This window comes from Amphiura filiformis, chromosome 17, assembly GCF_039555335.1.
Source record: "Amphiura filiformis chromosome 17, Afil_fr2py, whole genome shotgun sequence".
Taxonomy (NCBI): domain Eukaryota; kingdom Metazoa; phylum Echinodermata; class Ophiuroidea; order Amphilepidida; family Amphiuridae; genus Amphiura; species Amphiura filiformis.
Window position 1 is genome coordinate 9,316,016 of NC_092644.1, and position 18,671 is coordinate 9,334,686.

An 18,671-nucleotide genomic window follows, 5' to 3' on the forward strand; every position below is an offset into this window, starting at 1 on the left:
CAATCATTCAATTGGCACCTGCAGTTGGTTTGTGTAATACCTATATTAACTCTCTTCACGCTGGTGTGAAAAGTAAATTTTTTAAAATTTTTCAGAAATGTACATAAATGGCATGAAAAATGCATTAAAATGGCACAAACAAAGTTTGGTTCAGACTTATTCTCTCTATTTTGATACCTATATTAAGAGTAAAACATGTCACACTTAATTATCATGCACTAATTCAAACAAGCATTTTTCATCATTTCAAATCACATGTGGGTCCTGAAAAAAAACACCACCCACATCAGCCGTAACTTAACAATATTAACACAATCATTTCATATTATTTACACATGATAAAATAACATTTGACATAACATGCTGATTTCATCTTATGTCAGAGGGGAAGGAAGGAACAAGGATGGCACCAGATTCCAAAACAGTCAATATCTTTTCAATAGTTAGATGGTAAGAAATGCACACAGATTCCTTTCTGAAAATCAATTATTTAATATCTTTTTCAATTAATCTGAGTTAGATGATAAGCAAATGCACAGAGCATTTCATTTTTACAGCAATTGATTTTAATATCTGCTTCTGAAACATATATCAATTATTTCTCCATCAACTTCATCATGCTCTGCACTATTCAATTAATCTGAAACATGCTCTAGAGCATTTCATCTGAAACATGCTCTAGAGCATTTCATCTGAAACATGCTCTAGAGCATTTCATCTGAAACATGCTCTAGAGCATTTCATCTGAAACATGATCCAGAGCATTTTATCTGAAACATTTCCTGATTTCTAGAAATATTCTCATAAGCCACCTTAAGCAGATAAAACAATGTTGAAAATTCTTCAAACTTGAAACAAAATAATTGTAATGCATAAGTTTAAATTGTAGAAGGTAACTATTATCTCTACTTGTCAAAGGGATTCGAAGGGATTGCATAACTTAGCATGTGTTTGTGTCCTTTGACCTCTGGATGACCTTAAATGTATCTATTTTCACTTAAATTTAGGCTCAATAACACTCCAACTGAGGGCAATTTGTTTTGTCTGGAGGGCATACATGTTTAGCCTGTATATTGCGTGACAAGCCATGCTATGCATGCACTGATTGCGGTTTCTTACAGGGAACAAAGAGACTCAGTCTTTCTCGCTATTATCATAAAGCTTGACCATAAGCCATCCATAAGGTTGTTATAATGTGAAAAATACATTTATGGAATAACTAAACATGGTACCTCACAAAATGAACAAACTGTCATGTCACATGAAAAGGGCTGCCCTGTATGGGATATCCCAACAGTATTCAGATTTTGTTTCTTCTTATTATGGGGGGGTCTTATTAGAAAGGTGGGTGAGGGGTGTGTAGCAGATTTGAGGTTCATTTTCATCCTTTTTGATATATTTTTTTCAGAAAACTGGATTAGAGATGGGGTGGTTTAGTGGTTATTTTTCAAAATTTTCCCCCAAATCTAGAAAAAGTTCAGACTCTTCAATAAAATGTGCAAAAATTGTTCAGAATTGGGCAAATTTACGCTAATTTTGAACAGAAATAATCAAAACTTAGTCAGTCTGCCAACCATGATATCTTCCGAACATTTAACATTTGCCCATTTCACTCTTTCTTTATCAAAAGTTTGATACACTTTCAAGATTTCAAGAGAGAATCTCAAATGGTATTTTTAATATCACATCAATATCCAGACATAGGGTTGTATTTAAAACTAGACAAAAGGAAAAACCACAACCAAATTAACTGGTCTGTTGTCTCTGTGACTCCCAGCCAGTGTCCTTGCCTTCCTGGCTCTGTAAATAATACCATCACCATGCCATCCATAGGTATCCAAAACAAAGAATAAAACCAACTCTCATTCATTCTCACACAAACAAAATCATTCGGTCATTGTGTTGTCTGAAGAATTACAATTTATAGGTAGACAATTGAAGGGGTGGATCCAGGATTTTCTAATAAGAGAGGGCCAAGTGTTTAAATTGGTAAAAAAGAGGGACAAGTGACTAATATAATACCAAATTAGACTAAATTTGCATGATTTAGTTGTCAAAGAAGGGGCCAGTGCCCCCATCAGCCCCCCCCCCTCTGGATCTATGCGTGGAAAATTGCTGTCAAGCAGAAAAAAAGGGATGCGAACCCTGGACCTTTGATAAAAATTTGGCCAAATATACCTGTTCAGTATATCCATTTTCTTTATTCTTCTTTACTTTATTTTATGTTATCAGAGTACTGATGTACCTTTTCAAATGGCAGCACCAGGTGGACATGGGCTTGGGCGAATTCAAAACTTGGGCTTTTCCCCCAGTCAAAATTTACAAAATGGGCAAAATTTCATTTGCCTCAACTCTGATATTAACTTTGCCCTCCCCCACCCCACATTCTCCACCTTTTGATAATCAATTGCTGTGTATATCTTACATTTTTTGCACTCTGAATTATATTTTGGGAGAATGAATTTGGTCAGAATGATAACGAGGTTTTAATAGAAAACCACAACAAAAACAATGTCCCTCCCATTCTAGACACTCTCTGTCAGAAGACCTTGCCATCTTGTCTCCGTAAATAATAGCATTCCTCATTATGCAAAACGTGTACCCATTGTTCAATACCAATCCTATCCAAAACAAATATAATAGACAAAATGTATAGACCTCAATCTCTAACAATGTTGCAATATTGGAGTTTTAAAGCAAGAAAGTTGTTAAAAATGCTGTACATCTTGAGTTTAGACATTTTTGCATACAAGGGGTGTGTCACTGTCTGGGGAATGTCAGAGATAGCAGTGGCACAGTCAGCACTTTTTCAGAAGGTGGGCAAGGAGCAATTTCAAATATGACAGTGTTTGCACCAACCAAATTGTTTTCAAACACCCCTATATGAGTTTTACCCTACCAGCAAATTTAGCCCTTAATAAGGTAATTTAGTGTAGAATTTACCCCTAATGAGTTTTGGCTGGTGAAAATGCAACAAATGTATAGACCTCAATTTGGACTCAATATTTAGCAAAAATTTGAAAAATGATGTACCCTAAACAAGTTGTCCAGTTTCAGAAAACTACCCTTATTCTTGAAAATCACTGTTTTTAGACTAAACACTGTCTGGAGAATGTCAAAAAAACCCCCTTTTACTTGTTTTTTTGGTCACGCATGCGTACAGACCATTTATGTGAGTGATCCCCCCGGGGCAAGGAGGGGGAAAGATAAATTTTTTTTTGGGGGGAAGGGGAAAACATTGATGAAAATGGTCAAAATGGACTAAAAAGTACAAAAAAAGGCCTAAAAATCTGAAATATTAGGGCAGCCACCATCCCACAGGAGGGGGGGGGAGGAAAGACTTTTCACAGGGGGGGGGGGCAGCTTCCCTCTTTGCCTCCTGGCTACGCCACTGAGAGATAGGATACTGTGACCCTATCCAGCATGTTACGTTGGTCTGCTTTAAAAAGCAAACAAAGTAGAGGTCTTTAGATGAAAATTTTGCCAATTTTCTTCTATCTTGACTTTGGGTGAAAAGTATACCAAACTGACGAATAATATGGTAATTGGTCAAATTTCATCAACCAGTACCAAAATCAGGCCTTTTAAAATTTCATGTAGTTAGTTCAAATGAGATCCAGATTGGCAGTACATGATGCTAGCCCTACTATAGGGCCTTTTAAACACACTATATCGAGAATGGCTAAAAACCCAGTGACCGCTCTACCTGAAAATTTTCTGGGGAATTAGCAGTCACTGAATAGCAGTTCTCTGGATATAGCCAGGTTTTATGATATAGCATGGTTTTGGATCACCACAGTCAAAACCCGGGAGTCAAAAGGCCCTATACTAGTAGGGCTAACATGATGCTCACAGATGTATTAATGTATTATATTTATATTGAGTATAGTAATGTGATTTTGTAACTTGAGGAGCCCTAAAAATACACTGACCTAATTTTAAAAAAAATCAACCCCAAACAAAATAAATATCATATACCGTTATATATGGTACCAATAGCTATGATGAGTCTCCTATATAAATGCTCTTGACATCATAATGTGAGGGTGCCCTCGCAAAATTGGCAAATTCTGGCTATGTACAAAAGTTTAAACAAAATTGATTTTTGGCTAAATATTCTACAAACATGCCATTTTCACAATAGATGATTTTCTCAGGAAGGAAATGATTATTTCCAGTGGCGGTGCTACGGGGGGATTCCCCCCCCCCCCAATATTTTTCTTGCCTCCCCCACTTTTGATTAAACTCCAAAATCACGTAAATTTCCACTTTTTCTAAAATTTGCCAATTTCAACCCCTGAAATTCACTTTGCCCTCCCAATGCCCCCCGAAAAAATTCTTGGCGCCGCCACTGATTATTTCAACTACCTTAGTTGATTACTCTTGCAACAATTTTACAAGAGCGAAAAATGAAAATCATGGATTTTACTGTCGAAACAGATAGTGGTCCTCACACCAACCCCTCTCTACTGTCATTTTTGGTGGTCGGTCCTACCACTGGGAGAAGGTGCTGGGATTAAAATTGTTTGGGGCATAAACATGCTGATGAAAAATTTTGGGGATTGGTACAAGCCCACTTCGTAGTACTAGGGTTGAACCTTCCTGGGTGAGATGGTCATCAGCCGTTTAAACTTGCCCACATATTAGGCAAATAAATATTGTGCCAGTCCAGGGTAGTTCAAAGTCTGACTCAGTCCTAAAAGTTTGTTAGCATACCTTGCCCAGTTTTTCTATAGGTTTGTTTGTTACTATTAGGTCTAGACATGTAGGGCATATTATTACCTAACCCTATAACCCAGTCCCTATTACTTTATTTTAGTCTGGCTATCAATAGTTTCCTAGGGTGGAGGTCAACTAATATTTATGAATGGAAATAAAAGTGATGTATTGCAAACTATTCATAACCTCATTAATAAACGCGATGCGTGCGATCTAATCATATTTTGTTATTTGTGAAAATGTGAACGCAAATCGAGGTCATTAATATCTCACAATTGATCGCACACAATTGACAGGCGTTTGCGTGTTGTTGTGCGTGAAGCAAACTGCGTGCGCGCTGGCTGCCATATATGGATTGCGCGCTACCATATTTGCACAGATTGTGATACGCACTTTTGTTATTGGTCGTTCTGTTTTAGCCTGATCGATTTTTGGAAAGGGAAGATGTAAAAATCATCTATTTTTATAAACTTTTGAGCAAAAATTTGTGTTATTTTTTAAGGTGAAGAGGTTAAAGTGACGGTTATGAATGAGGTTAATAACTTTGCATCGGTAATATATATTGTGAAAAATCTAAACATTTTGCTTTGGACCTCGGAATATCCTCGGTTCCAAAGACAAAATGTTTAGATTTTTCACAATGCCCTCCAAATAACCGATGCGCAGTTATTAACCTCTAATTAGTAGGCAATGGGAAAGATATAGGTCTTTTTGAAATTTTGGAATATCAGAAACAATAATTTCACTAAGTATATCATGGTAATGTCCATATAAATATATATATATATATATACAGAGGAATGTGTGTACTTCCATTTTGGGCTCAACATAACGTATTTCATATAACCTATTCTCTTCATTGTTGAAATAAAAAAAATAAAAAAATAACCCAATAAATTTCCAACATAATGTTTTAAGATACACACACAATTCTACTATGATGTTAAGATATATATAATATCTAACCTTAAGTACTTAACAATGCCAATATTACATACCAATTAGGGCTTGTATTTTTCTGGTTTTCTCCCATGAAGCAGAGAATATATCTGATCCTTCCCAGAATCCTTTGCAACATGATGCATCACCTCATTTCATCAAATGACACTCCTATTACTTTGTACAGGTTCCATTTGTTTTATGTTGAGAATAAACTGGCTAAGCATGGGCCGATAAAATAAACAAAATTTGCAAGCCCTAGATGTTCTCTGTTCATTGTCACGATTAACACACGCTGCACTGGATATCAAATCAATACAGATGATTGAAATGGAAGAAATGCATCATGGGAAGCGTAAGATACCGTCTCAGCCCATTAAGCTGGGTCTAGACACAGATGAAATCAATATCACTGAAGGATATGTGCCACTGCTTCTCACTCGCTCACTCCACTAATCAGTTATGCCATCAATTTGTCTAATTGTTTCTACTAACGCTGAGTTTGAGCGCAGGAATCGTCATAGTAACAGCAGGTTTGTATCTAGTGACCCTAAGATCCCAGCCCCACCTGTGCTAATTCCTGGATCTATAGTGGAATCAAACTGGGAATTTATTACACCTTTTTTCTGCGGATGTGTACAGGTAGTTACAAAAAAATATTTGTGGTTCGTTCTTGCTGTGGATTAATAGGCTACCACTGGTCTAAAATACTGTCTGGTCTTTATAAAGTACTGACCATGTCTGTGATCCTTTGGCTCACACATTGCAAGGATCTGGATCTAGGCCAGGATTCTAGATCAGCAAATGTTGATAAAATACTACCCCATATAAGCTAATGCTATGACTAAAGCGATAAAACTCAGCAATTATAATTCTCATTTCAATCATTGTGTGGAAAACACAGTTTGATAATAACCCTAATTCAAACCCTTCTTCTTCTTTTATGTTATGGCTAATAATGTATCAAAGTTTTAGACGAGTTTCCCCCGATTGAGAAAAATCATGCACTTGGGGTCGAAATAACGCCTTTGGATCTCCTTTGTAAAACCAATATCATTCCTCTTGTGTGTCAGCTTTATTGGTCTCAATAGTTTAGTGCAAACACTCCTAAGACAAGTCCCCCTCTGCCAGTCTAATAATTTCAAGCAAGTCGGGGCAAGAATCTCTAAACCGTGGCAAACATTCTACAAGTAGCCCAATCAGCACCTGAATTGCAGCATTGGCATCACTGCTATCTGTTTCAAGAATCTCTAAACCGTGGCAAACATTCTACAAGTAGCCCAATCAGCACCTGAATTGCAGCATTGGCATCACTGCTATCTGTTTCAAGAATCTCTAAACCGTGGCAAATGTTCTTCAAGTAGCCCAATCAGCACCTGAATTGCAGCATTGGCATCACTGCTATCTGTTTCAAGAATCTCTAAACCGTGGCAAATGTTCTTCAAGTAGCCCAATCAGCACCTGAACTGCAGCATTGGCATCACTGCTATCTGTTTCTCTCTCCCAGCAACCCATGATGATGATCGTATGATGCTTGATGACCTACTTTAGATCAAGGGAAGGGGTAATAGGTTGTTCTTTAATCGGATCGAGTCTAAACAAAAGTGACCTACTATTGGTGCTAACCGGGTAAAGGACCTAAAGTAACATTTGCCGGCCTGTTTGTATTAATATAAGGAATGAGTGCTAGGGCTGAAAACAACTCAACATCAGGTTTGATAAATTGCAGGCATGAAAACTGGTCTTGGAAAAAAACCCACTGAAAATCGTGATTTTTTACCATTTTTTGTGAATTTGATTCAAAAATAAGCTGAAAAACAACAACAAAAAATGCTGAAATCAGCTAAAACGCTGACAATTTTCCTGAAATTGATAGAAAATAGGAATTGTTTTTGCAATTAGTATTAAGTTTGCATTTTCGTATTACAGCAAACACCTACAAACGTTAACACCAACTTTGAAATTTACAAAAACTTTCCATGATACAAACTTTAAAATTTGTGACTTATCTCACATTTTGTGAGAACACATCTTGTAAGATGTGAGAACACATCTTGCATTCTATGAGAACACACAAATTTAAAATTTTATAAATTTTGTGAGAACACATTTTGCATTCTATGAGAACACATCTCATTAAATCAGTTCTACTTTTCCATCTGGACTTTCCCAAGTTTTCCCAATCTTCATTTGTTTCTAAATGAAGTAATCATTTTCAAATTTTAAGGACTTCTTCTGATGAAGATGTGTGTCACACATGGAAAATTCAACTTTAGTGAATTTTTGTGCTGAAAGTCAGTTTAAACTTTTAGAAATTGTTTATTACCAGCACGTATGAACTTACATTCGAGCATTTTAAAGTGGTAATGTACTTAATTTGTAAATATACAAGGAGTTTATAATTTCACTTTAAAAGTATTATAAACTTTTTTTTCTTTAAATCTTGAACAAAGAGGCAATTTCTTTACTGGTGGCTGTGGGCCGAGGCAACCTGCCCCAGGTAGAGTGGAATGCTGGCTATTTGCTAGTAGGATTGACTTAGGATTGGATAGATACATAAACATTGTTAACCAATGTTTAGATGACTTTGGCTTGCCAATAATATAGCTGCAAGCATAATGGGCTATTCCTGAAATTAAAGGCACCCCCCCTAAAGGAAACATGGGATTCCCAAAATTTTCACAATTTTTTGCTATGGGAATCCCCCCCCCCCCAAAAAAAAGGTCATTATTTTCACAACCCTAAAGAAGACATGGGAATTCCCAAGAAAAAACGACACCTTTTTATTTTAGGCTAGGAATTCCCAAAAATTTTGGCAAAAAATTTGCCTAAGTTCTTTAGGGACACTGGGAATTCCCAATTTTTTAATCATTTTATTGTCAAAATGAATTCCCATTTTGGGGCATAAAATTTTGGTCTGGGAATTCCCAAAAATTTATGGTACAAACTTCATGTCTTCTTTTAGGGGGGTGTCATTAATTTCTGGAATAGCCTAATAAAGCTTGACTGATGATATTAGGAAAGAGAATGAGATGAGGGCAAGGATTGTTTTATCACAAATCTGTGTGCAAATTTAACCCCATGAGAACTACCTGCCGATTGGTCAAAAAGAAGTTTTCATTATCAATTGGACCAATCAACAACATTGTTAGAATAATTTCACCACATAAAAAAATGGAGTGAATTATTTGCAAAGCTCCATTCTGATTGGTGATTAAAATGAAGATATCATGTAATTGACCAATCAGAGGCCATGTTAGATCGGCAGGTAGTGCTCAGGGAGTTAATATTTTTGAGGGGACTAAGGCAAGCTGAAACCTAGGTCTTGGAAGCAAAATGGGGCTGTCCAGAGTTTTAGTCAAGGGGGCGCTTGCAATGCATCGGGGCTGTCCAGAGAACGTAGTCAAGGGGGGATTGCTTGCAATGCATCCATAAATGCCAATCAGTTTTTTTTTTAAATCAATTTTTTTCTGTAAAGAATGTTGAAAATCAGTACTTTTTTTTGAAGGAAATGTCCTCAAAGGTCCTGGTAATAATTTCATATGATTTATTTCACTCATGTCTAAACTAATCAAATGCTTATAAGTCTAGCCAAAAATTGATCTTAATTATATGAAATACATACATTTTACAATAAAAAATTGTACAATAACATTAAAATTTGACTCCTCAAACCAGGCCCATAGCCAGGATTTTTTTTTTTTTGGGGGTGCTGATTATGAAAAAGTGGACTTTTTCCGGGGGCAATTTTGTGAAAAGTGGACTTTTTTCCCTAAATTTTGACCTTTTTTGACCAAAAAAGCTTAAAACCAATTTTTTGGCTTGCTACGCTCGCAAATTCTTAAATTTTGGGATTTTTTATATACTTTTGCCAATTTGGGGGATGCATCGCACCCCCCCTGGCTACAGGCCTGCCGAAAACAGGAGCAGAGGGCTCTCTGCATGTTTAACAAATGCATATCAGACATGCATGAGGGAGGGCATGTTACCAACTTTTAAGGGTTGATGTTTTTCCAAAATTAGTTATCAACTTTCAGTTTCATCATTAAATCAAACTATAGCACAAAATCTTACAATCTCAGTTGAAGATGATTGTTTGTTCGACCGAGACACTATAAGCAAAATTAAACTCATTTCCAAATACATAATCAAGTGACCTCTATCAGACAGTGTGTAGTTCAAAAGCTGACCAGAATGTTCTGGGGTATGAGTTTTGGTACCCATCATAATTCAAAGTTCATTCCTTTTGTGTAGGGGCTAATATTGTTACAGAACTGTGTCCCTGGCTGATGGGGATGTTAGAGATTCTCACAAGGGAGAGACAGAGTGAGAGCAGAATGCAGCAGTACCTGTGTAAATTTGGACCCTGGAAGTTTAATACTGGAATGCAATATAACCTGAAGCAAATCAAAGCACAACTTAATCTACGTAATTCCACCTGTAAAGTTTGAATTCCAATTTTAAAGCAAAGCAAATGTAAATCTTCACTAGTTTCTTTGACAGTAACATAGTGAAGCCAAACTGAATCTATACCCTTACCAGGACCGTAGCAAGGTTGAAAAATGTGGGGCTGCCATCACAAATGTTGGGTGGCCAAATTACAAATATATGCCCACATTGAAATAAAGATACAAAGTAAAACATAACAAATTTCTCAAAAGTGGGGCGGCTATGGCATCCCCGGCCGCCCCGCTTGCTACGACCCTGCCTTTCACCTTTCAAACTTTTGAAAAAGGCTTTTTTTTAAATTTCCATTTCTGGTCTACCAGGACAAAAGGTTACAACAGGTTTGAAATTGGGGTGTCATGTACTGTAAAAGTGGAAATTTTTGCGCGATTATTTTTTTGCGATTTGCAAATTTTTAACGGTTTCCCGGCCTTGTATCCTTACCTTGACCTATACACAAAAGGAATATATTCGCACGTTACTATTTTCGCGATAGAAGCTTGTAACGCGAAAATAAATGTAGCGTGAAAATTTCCACTTTTACATCAACATGGTAGATACAATGGGCAATTCCAGTTGAAATCCATACACCCCCTATGGAAGACATGACCTTGATCTTCCACACAGGGCTGTGAATTTCAAATGGGGTTACCTGAATGGGTGACTCCATTTGAAATCTATACCCTCTTTGTAGACAATTAAGGTCATGTGTCCCATAGGGGTGTATGGATAACAGTTGAATAGCCATTTTTAGCACTGCTGTTTCTTCCTTTTTTTTTCAATGTAACAATATATGTGATGCAATCAAGCCAAATCAGTCGGAACTCGGAAATATTGATTTTGAGATATAGCCAAACAAAGGACATTTTTCCTTTTGTTTCCTATTGTTTTGGAAACTCTTTAATTGCTCATATCTTTGGAACTGGTTGTTCAATTTCAATGGGATTTTCTGCAAAATCCAGCTTTATAAATACGTTTTACTATCCTATAGGAAACTGAAAATTTATTTTTGCCGAGTTCCGACTGATTTTGCTTGATCGCATCACATATACATAATGAGAATTTTGTGAGATTAAATAACTATTTGAATGCAGCCCACTTCTTCCATTTTGATCAAAGTTTGGCTTGTGACTTATTGGGCAGCCGCTTGCAAGTTCACCATGGCAGGAAGATAAACACATGATACTAGTATCCTATTGGTGTTATACTATGTCTGCCACAAACACATTCAAGAGCAGACATGGGAAACTATTAAAAATACCGAATCACAATAATCTATGTATAAGTTATTAGCAAAGTTAGTACTTGGGAATTTGAATAAGTCTGGGGAGGAGTAACAAAATCAACTTAAGCTTCCTGAATATGTTTTTCATCAGGTTATATATGATGTTGGGTGGTTACTGGATAAGAATTAACTCTTGAAATTAGGGCATCATAAAAGGTTCACAAATCATGACAAAATTCTTTTAAAGACTTTGTTATTGTGTGATGTCCTCAACAGAAAAACATCACAGTTTTGCTTTTGTACCATATTAAATTGAATAAGCGCCCCAGGCGCTTCACACAGCCATTTTCAGGGGGTATTATGTTCGAAAGATAAATTTATTCAGATATTTGATGGAATTTACTTGTACAGGTGAACTGAAAAAGGAGCGCTTAGACATTTGCCACTCGGTAAATTCTGTAGATGGCACTTATTAGGTGTGGTGGCGCTTATTAGGTAGGAATACAAAAAGTGTGAATATTTATATGTTGCAATATCTGTGAGGAGCTATGACTGGGCTATTCCATTTAAAGTCCATACTACCGCTGTGGAAGATTTGGGAAATAGCTTTCACATGGTGAGTATGAATTTCAAATGGAATGAACACATTGGTAAGCTCCATTTGAAACCCACCCTCACTCTGTGGAAGATTAAGGTTGAATCTTTCTTAGAGGGAGTATGAAATTAAAATGGAGCTGCCTAAAGTGTTCATTCCATATGAAATTCATACTCCCTCTGTGGCAGATATTTCCAGAATCTTCCACAGAGGTAGTGTGAATTTAAAATGGAAGAGCCAAATGCTGTAATCGATGCTACCACTATAAGACAAATGTACACATTCCATTGATCATAACAATGTCTATTGCACCTGCAGAAAAATAACTGAGGTACTTCCAAATCATGAAAATTTTCCTCCCCCCCAAAAAGTTTTTTTTTACAAAAATATCCAGAATTTTTTTATTTTATGGCCTCAGATCCTAATTTCTGGATAAATCCAGAATCGTTACATCTGTGCACCTGCTGGTAATAAGTCATGTTCAAAAAGCTGATCTATCAATTGAATCTGTTTTGGAGGTATGGCACCAATATTGGGGATTTGTGGGGACTAGTAGCATGTGGTATCTCAAAAATCATTATTGAAAATGCAGTTAATGAGTATGGTGATATCCACATAATAATCAACTTAACTCAAGCAAAAATATTGTTGAGTGCCAAAGCCATAAACACATTTTATGCATCAGTAAATGTTTAAGTGACAGTGCTATCATAAAAATGTTTGATGCAAATTTGTGTCAAAAAGATTCCGTCCATCTCATCCATTCATAGATGATATCTGTGCAGTTTTCTTGTACTTTGTATACTTTGATCAACTGGTAATAGGCAAAAATGATTTGTTCTCGTTAATATGCACTTCAATAAAGTCCCCCTCATCAATTCACAAATATCCGCACCAGTCTATTGTTCTAAACAATGGCAACCGGACGGAACCGCAAGTCAACCGCCGGTCGAGTTTTGATTTCATCCCTTTTAACAATAGCCCTTACATTCGCTGGTTCCAATATACATTGTTTTCCAACTTACCCTAGAGTTTTCTGGGTGGTCTCTTGGACGTCTTCTTGACTCCCTGGGTACGTCTGTGTATCTGTCGTGGTGTCTGTCTCTATGGTGCTTGTCAGGGGATTTTTCACTGTGACATGATGAGAAAAAACACAATATGGTTAATTAACTTGTGAAAACTGTGATTTTTATACATATAGCAATTTTTTTGACATGTGCAGGAAACTAATTGGCTATTTCATTTGAAATCCACACTACCCCTGTGGAAGATTTTGGAAATCTTCGGGGGAGTAAGTTTTTCAAATGTAATTGGTCACTGACCCAGAGTTTGCACTTTGGATAACTCTTTTTTTTTAATTTTCCGAAAATCAGCCATTTTTTGGCCCAAATTGATTGATTTTGACTAAAAATTAATTCAGAAATTTTCAAAATATGTTTGCAAAAATAATCAGAATAGATCATATTTTTATACCTTATTATGCTTAAATGTTTGTATGGTTTCTGAATACACCTGCCTCAAAAAAAAGTTTGTACGGTCAAAGTTTAACTAGTAATTTGATGTAAAATTTCAGATTTTGATTTTATAAATATTACTTCCACTTATGCCATTTGTAGGGTTTATAACTTTTGAGATTTGTCATTTTCTTTGGAGGGTTGCAAAAGAGTTAAATGTTTTGATTTTTCCCATTCTAATTACAATGTAAATTAATAAAATTACCCATTTTCAATACTATTATATTTGATAAAAGTAAGCTTCAAAAATCACACATTTTTGTATTAACAATTTTACCCCCCCCCATAATTAAATATGTCAAATAATTATGCCCCCATGCATATGTGGGACCCCATCTTTAAAATAAAAATGACAGCCTCTTAGCTTTTTACATGTTCCAAAATACAAATAATCAGAAATGAAAATAATTAGGTCAAATTATTTTTAGCAAATTATTTCACTCTCACTCCGGAAAAGCTCATTTAATTTCCCCAAATTCTCCCCAATAATATCGGGCCACCGCATTCAACTATTTGTGGTATAGGTCAAGAAACTGTACATAACAGGATAAATACAAGACATTTCCTATCCAAACATACAACTTCCTTTTTTACAGCTATGAACAAGATCAGAATCTCTCATTTCCATGAAGTATTATTAATGTAATAAATATGCACTGCTGCACAAACTTGGTGCTTCTGTTAAAATGGACATTCACCAATGGGTAATCAATGAATTGAATTTTTAGAATATCATTATTTGAAACTGATGCAGTAAATGGAAAGTATTGGTAAACATTTATAGCTTCAGAACTAATAATTGTTTTTACAATATTTCAACATAGAAAGAAGGATGATTTATTAAAGCGCATTTTGATACCCCAAATGCATTCAACAAGAGCATGATTGCAATCTACTGCAACAGTTTGTCTCACACACATAACAAATACACTACGATCAAATAGGTTGATGACAACATTTGATTGAATGGACTGCACTGCGCCATGATTACGGTGAAGGACACGGTTCAAATCCTTTGTTTGGAGCCAATCGATAAAAAAGCATGCAGGACCTCTATAATAGGACTACACCATCTATGGCATTGCAGTAGCTTGTATTGTTATCAAGGCCTTGTAATGATAGACATTTGGGGCTTGCATGCCGGGTGGGGGGTACTCAGTACAAATGACCATACTGGGACGTTTTAAACATGGGTAGCATTTTCAGCCTTCTGGTATATCAATGACCCCTTTTTCAAAGCCTATTTTGGTATATGAATGGGTCCTTTTTCAAAATTTTCTCAATTTTTTCGAAAACACCCCAATTTTTCCTTAATCTAGCCAAATTTTGGGAAAATTTGTAAAAACTAAGACAATTTTGGGTAAATTCGGCCAAAAATTTTGACTTTTGGTATATCAATGGGTCCAAATTTCTTGAAAAATTGGTATATTTATGGGTCTACTTCCAAAATCTCAGCGGCACGTCCCTACCAAAACCAAACTTGAGTACCCCCCCGGGCTTGCATGTAACCAGTAATTCCTGGATCTTCATGGAGAAGACTCCAGGATCTATAATGTAACACTCAATGTGTTGTATCATTATTATCACAAACTACAAAGGCAGCTCCAGAATTTGAAGGTAGGGGGGAGAGCCATATAGAGTTTTTGTGGGTTTTTTTTCTTCTTTTCCTTCCCCTTTTCTTTTTTTTTTCCTCTTCTTTTCTAATTGTTTGGAACATACAGTGGGGTGGCATGCCCTACATTGATTTCACTCCTATGTGGATCCACCCTGAACAACAACAGCAAAGGCAAAAACCATTTTTCAAATCCGAAAAAACAAAAAAAAAAAACAATATGTATATAACCTCTAGTCTTCCAATTGCCCCTGAACAACAACAGTGAAGGCAAAAACCATTTTTCAAATCCAAAAACAAAAAAACAACAATATGTATATAACCTCTAGTCTTCCAATTGCCTGTTTATACATATGTTCATTTTGTAACTAACAACACAGCGAACCAAACAATGGGCTTGATAATTAGCGTTGCTCAAACAACCTGTATTTCCCAATCAAGGAAACAATCCACTAGCCACAGCGTCCTATCTACGCCTCAAATTAGGCACCGCTATGTGATGACGACCTACTAATGGGAAGTGGTATACAAACAAAGGGGAGTGTAGGAGTGGGTGGGTGAGGGTATTCCTGGTACATACCTCTCAGTCTAGTCATAATAAAGTATTGCGTAAACAAGACCAGAAATTGAATTCATGCCTAGACTTGTCGGCAAAGTTTGCTGAGGCCTTGTGATGTGACATGGTGAACTGTGTGTAGCCTAAGTTCCCAAACTTTGGATTAGGTCTAGGGTGTGCGTTCCTTGCATCATTTGAAATGCTTGCAACCACAGCCTCTTATCTACTGTAAATACGATAATTAGTCACTTGTGCAGGTGCCATTTTTCGCGATTTAAGTTTTAACAAATTTGCTTGGTTTTTAAAATTTAAAACTTTTAATTCCAAGTTAGACCTATATAAAAGAAAAAATTCAGGTTTTTAAAATTTTTGTAGCAGGTGAATTGAAAAATGTGAAAATTAATGTCCAGCAAAAAATAAAGTCCACTATCGCAGTATGCCTAACTTTAGGCACTGCTGATGTGACGACAACGAACCAATAGGAAATGATATATAAACAAAGGGGTGTGTATAGGGGTGGATGTGTGGTAACCTGGTACATATTCCACTGTCTAGTCAAGACTCATAATAAAGTATTGCATAGACACGACCAAAACTCAGCGACGTACTCATAGCCAGGGTGGGAAGGGGGGCAGCTGTGAGAAGTCTTGTCCCCTCTTGTATATGACTTAGGCTGATTGGGTCATCGCATCACATGGAATGCATGCTCACCCAGTGGTTTTAATAGTGAGCTTTAATGAGACTCAGTTCGGTTAGGGTTCGTTGTCATGTTAGTTTGTAAATGTGGCGGCGCCAGGAATTTTTTTCGGGGGGGGGGGGAGGCAAAGTGAATTTCAGGGGGCAAAACCAACAAATTTTGCACAAAATTGCAGCAAAAAGTAGAAATTTTAGTAATTTTGGGTTTTTACTGGGGGGAAACAGGGGGCAAAGAGTTCTGACTAGGGGGAGCATTTGCCCCTCATGCCCCCCTGGTGCCACCACTGGTTTGTAAGTTGTTAAATTACATCAATCTAAAAAGGATGATTGTTGACATACCACTCTTTCAGTCATTTACTTTGTTTGTTTGTTTGTTTACTCACTCTGTCCCTAAGAACCATATGAAAACACATCAAAAGACCCAATTTTATTTACAAAAAAGCTAAACAAAGTAGATTATAGGCCTATCTTTTTGATTTCAAAGTTGAAAAAGTAACTCCTCTCAAATTCCTTGCTATGTATGTTTTGTTGATGTCACATTGAATATCAGCTGATCGCAGGGTCATCATACTACCTCTATCATTGTGACAACAACACTCCTTGAAGATGTCTGATACTAGTATAAACTAGCTTTGAATTAACATACCATTCTTCTGAATCTTTCACTTCAAAATCTTTTAAAGCTTTAGTTTCATGACCCATGTAACCCCCTATGCTCTTACAGCCTGTCTTTACTTGACTTAAGTACACAAATTCATCCCTAGAAGTTCACAGGTCAAAATGAGATGCTTACATTTGTGAATATGAAGTGAACTTTGGTGATATGGGTGAGGATATTTTGAGGACAACCTAGATTTGTTATTGACAGTACAAACATACACACAGATTGAGAGAGAGCAATGCCCACTACCAATACCAAAATTATTCCAGTGCCCCAGTTAACTGATTATTTGGTGAATGAGCTTCTGCACTTCATCAACATTTTAATAGTGTGGTAAAGGCTCTGTGTGAAATGGGGACCAGCCAACTTACACACACTACAGAACCTGGAAAAAAACTGCTGTGAATCAAAAAATCATGACCATGAGCTTGACGAGGACTTCTGAATAGACTGATTCCATCATTCCAAGTCTCCCATAGCAATACATGTTAATTTTGAGCAATTTCTCATGAACGAAACTGTATTTTCTTTCTATTCTTGGATGGACCTTGGGTCAGTTTTATGTCTTAAATGAAATAAAGTGCATTTTGATTGTACATGTGCTAAAAACCGGGCTAAAAACATGAAAAATTCTCAAATAAAGTTCCTTTTCAACATTTGAAAAAATTTGCATAATAGTAAGCTTGAAACATTCCAACAGTGAATGCAGCAAATGGCAATTTTAGTGCTTGAAAGTTCAAGGCCTATGCGATGACAGGGTAATGGTGGCTTCCGTAGCTTTACTACTTTATATAGAGCAGTCACTTCCCAATCTCATTTATTCCCTGATGTGGGTCATGATCGAGCATATCAAAGATCTAGAATCGCTGTTTTGTTGGATTTTGAGTTGAATGAACCAGTTAACCGATTATTTGGTGAATGTGCTTTAATACTTCATCAACATTTCATGTGGGTCATGATCGAGCAAATCAAAGTTCTAGAATCTCTGATGTTTTGGTGGATTTGGAGTTGATTGAACTATTTCACAGATAATTTGGTGAATGTGCTTCCACATTTTGTGTGGGTCATGATCGCTGGTGGTTTCAACTTTTGATAATACACATGCCTTTTCCTAGATATTCAGTAAATGAAGGAGATGGAACTGAAAATATTTTCTATCAAAAACCCCCCAAAAACCTCAAATTATGACCTTTTCCACAGTGGCAATATGGATATAGACAAGAGCATGATATTTGACCCCAAGATGACCTCATCAAGCCAATTACACGGGATAATTTGTACTTCCTTTTATATTAAAAGGCACAGGACATGCTGCAAGCACAATATTATATTGATAAGCGACTGCAAAAAAGTTGTATTTGCAAAAAGTGACTTTTGTATAGAGAAAGACTCAACTTGGGGAGTCAACTTATATAATAAACTATTCAAGTACTTTCCCCACCCCCTATCTCAGGAAACGTGTGGCACTGGGGTTTTTAAGCTAAGGAATACATAGGGATTAACTGGTGGTTTCGCTCTAGGGATAGGGGCATGCAGCATTTTGTAATCTCCTGAGTCTGTGGTATAAACAACAGGATAGTTGGGTGAGGAGCACATACAATGCCTAAAAGGATCCCCATGGGTCAAAATGATTTCATAATTTTCAATGTTTCAGCTGGAAATGAGACGTCACTTCTACAGCGTATAGTGACAAAAAGTACCTTCCTGA

General features: G+C 36.5%; 2 protein-coding genes across 28 annotated transcripts in view; both read right to left on the reverse strand.

The window, feature by feature from the left end:
* LOC140138369 (uncharacterized) overlaps positions 1 to 17,004 on the reverse strand; it is a 30,626-nt gene extending 13,622 nt beyond the window's left edge. Inside the window, exons 1-2 of the mRNA XM_072160276.1 lie at positions 16,949 to 17,004; positions 12,950 to 13,055 (exon numbers count right to left, since the gene is read on the reverse strand). Of these exons, the coding sequence (XP_072016377.1) occupies positions 12,950 to 13,055; positions 16,949 to 17,004 (162 nt within the window). The remainder of the gene's footprint in view (positions 1 to 12,949; positions 13,056 to 16,948) is intronic.
* LOC140136902 (voltage-dependent calcium channel type A subunit alpha-1-like) overlaps positions 12,950 to 18,671 on the reverse strand; it is a 471,089-nt gene continuing 465,367 nt past the window's right edge. For all 27 annotated transcript variants that reach the window (XM_072158531.1, XM_072158544.1, XM_072158537.1 and 24 more), the window contains one exon: positions 12,950 to 13,055. The gene's annotated coding sequence lies outside the window, so the exon portion shown is untranslated. The remainder of the gene's footprint in view (positions 13,056 to 18,671) is intronic.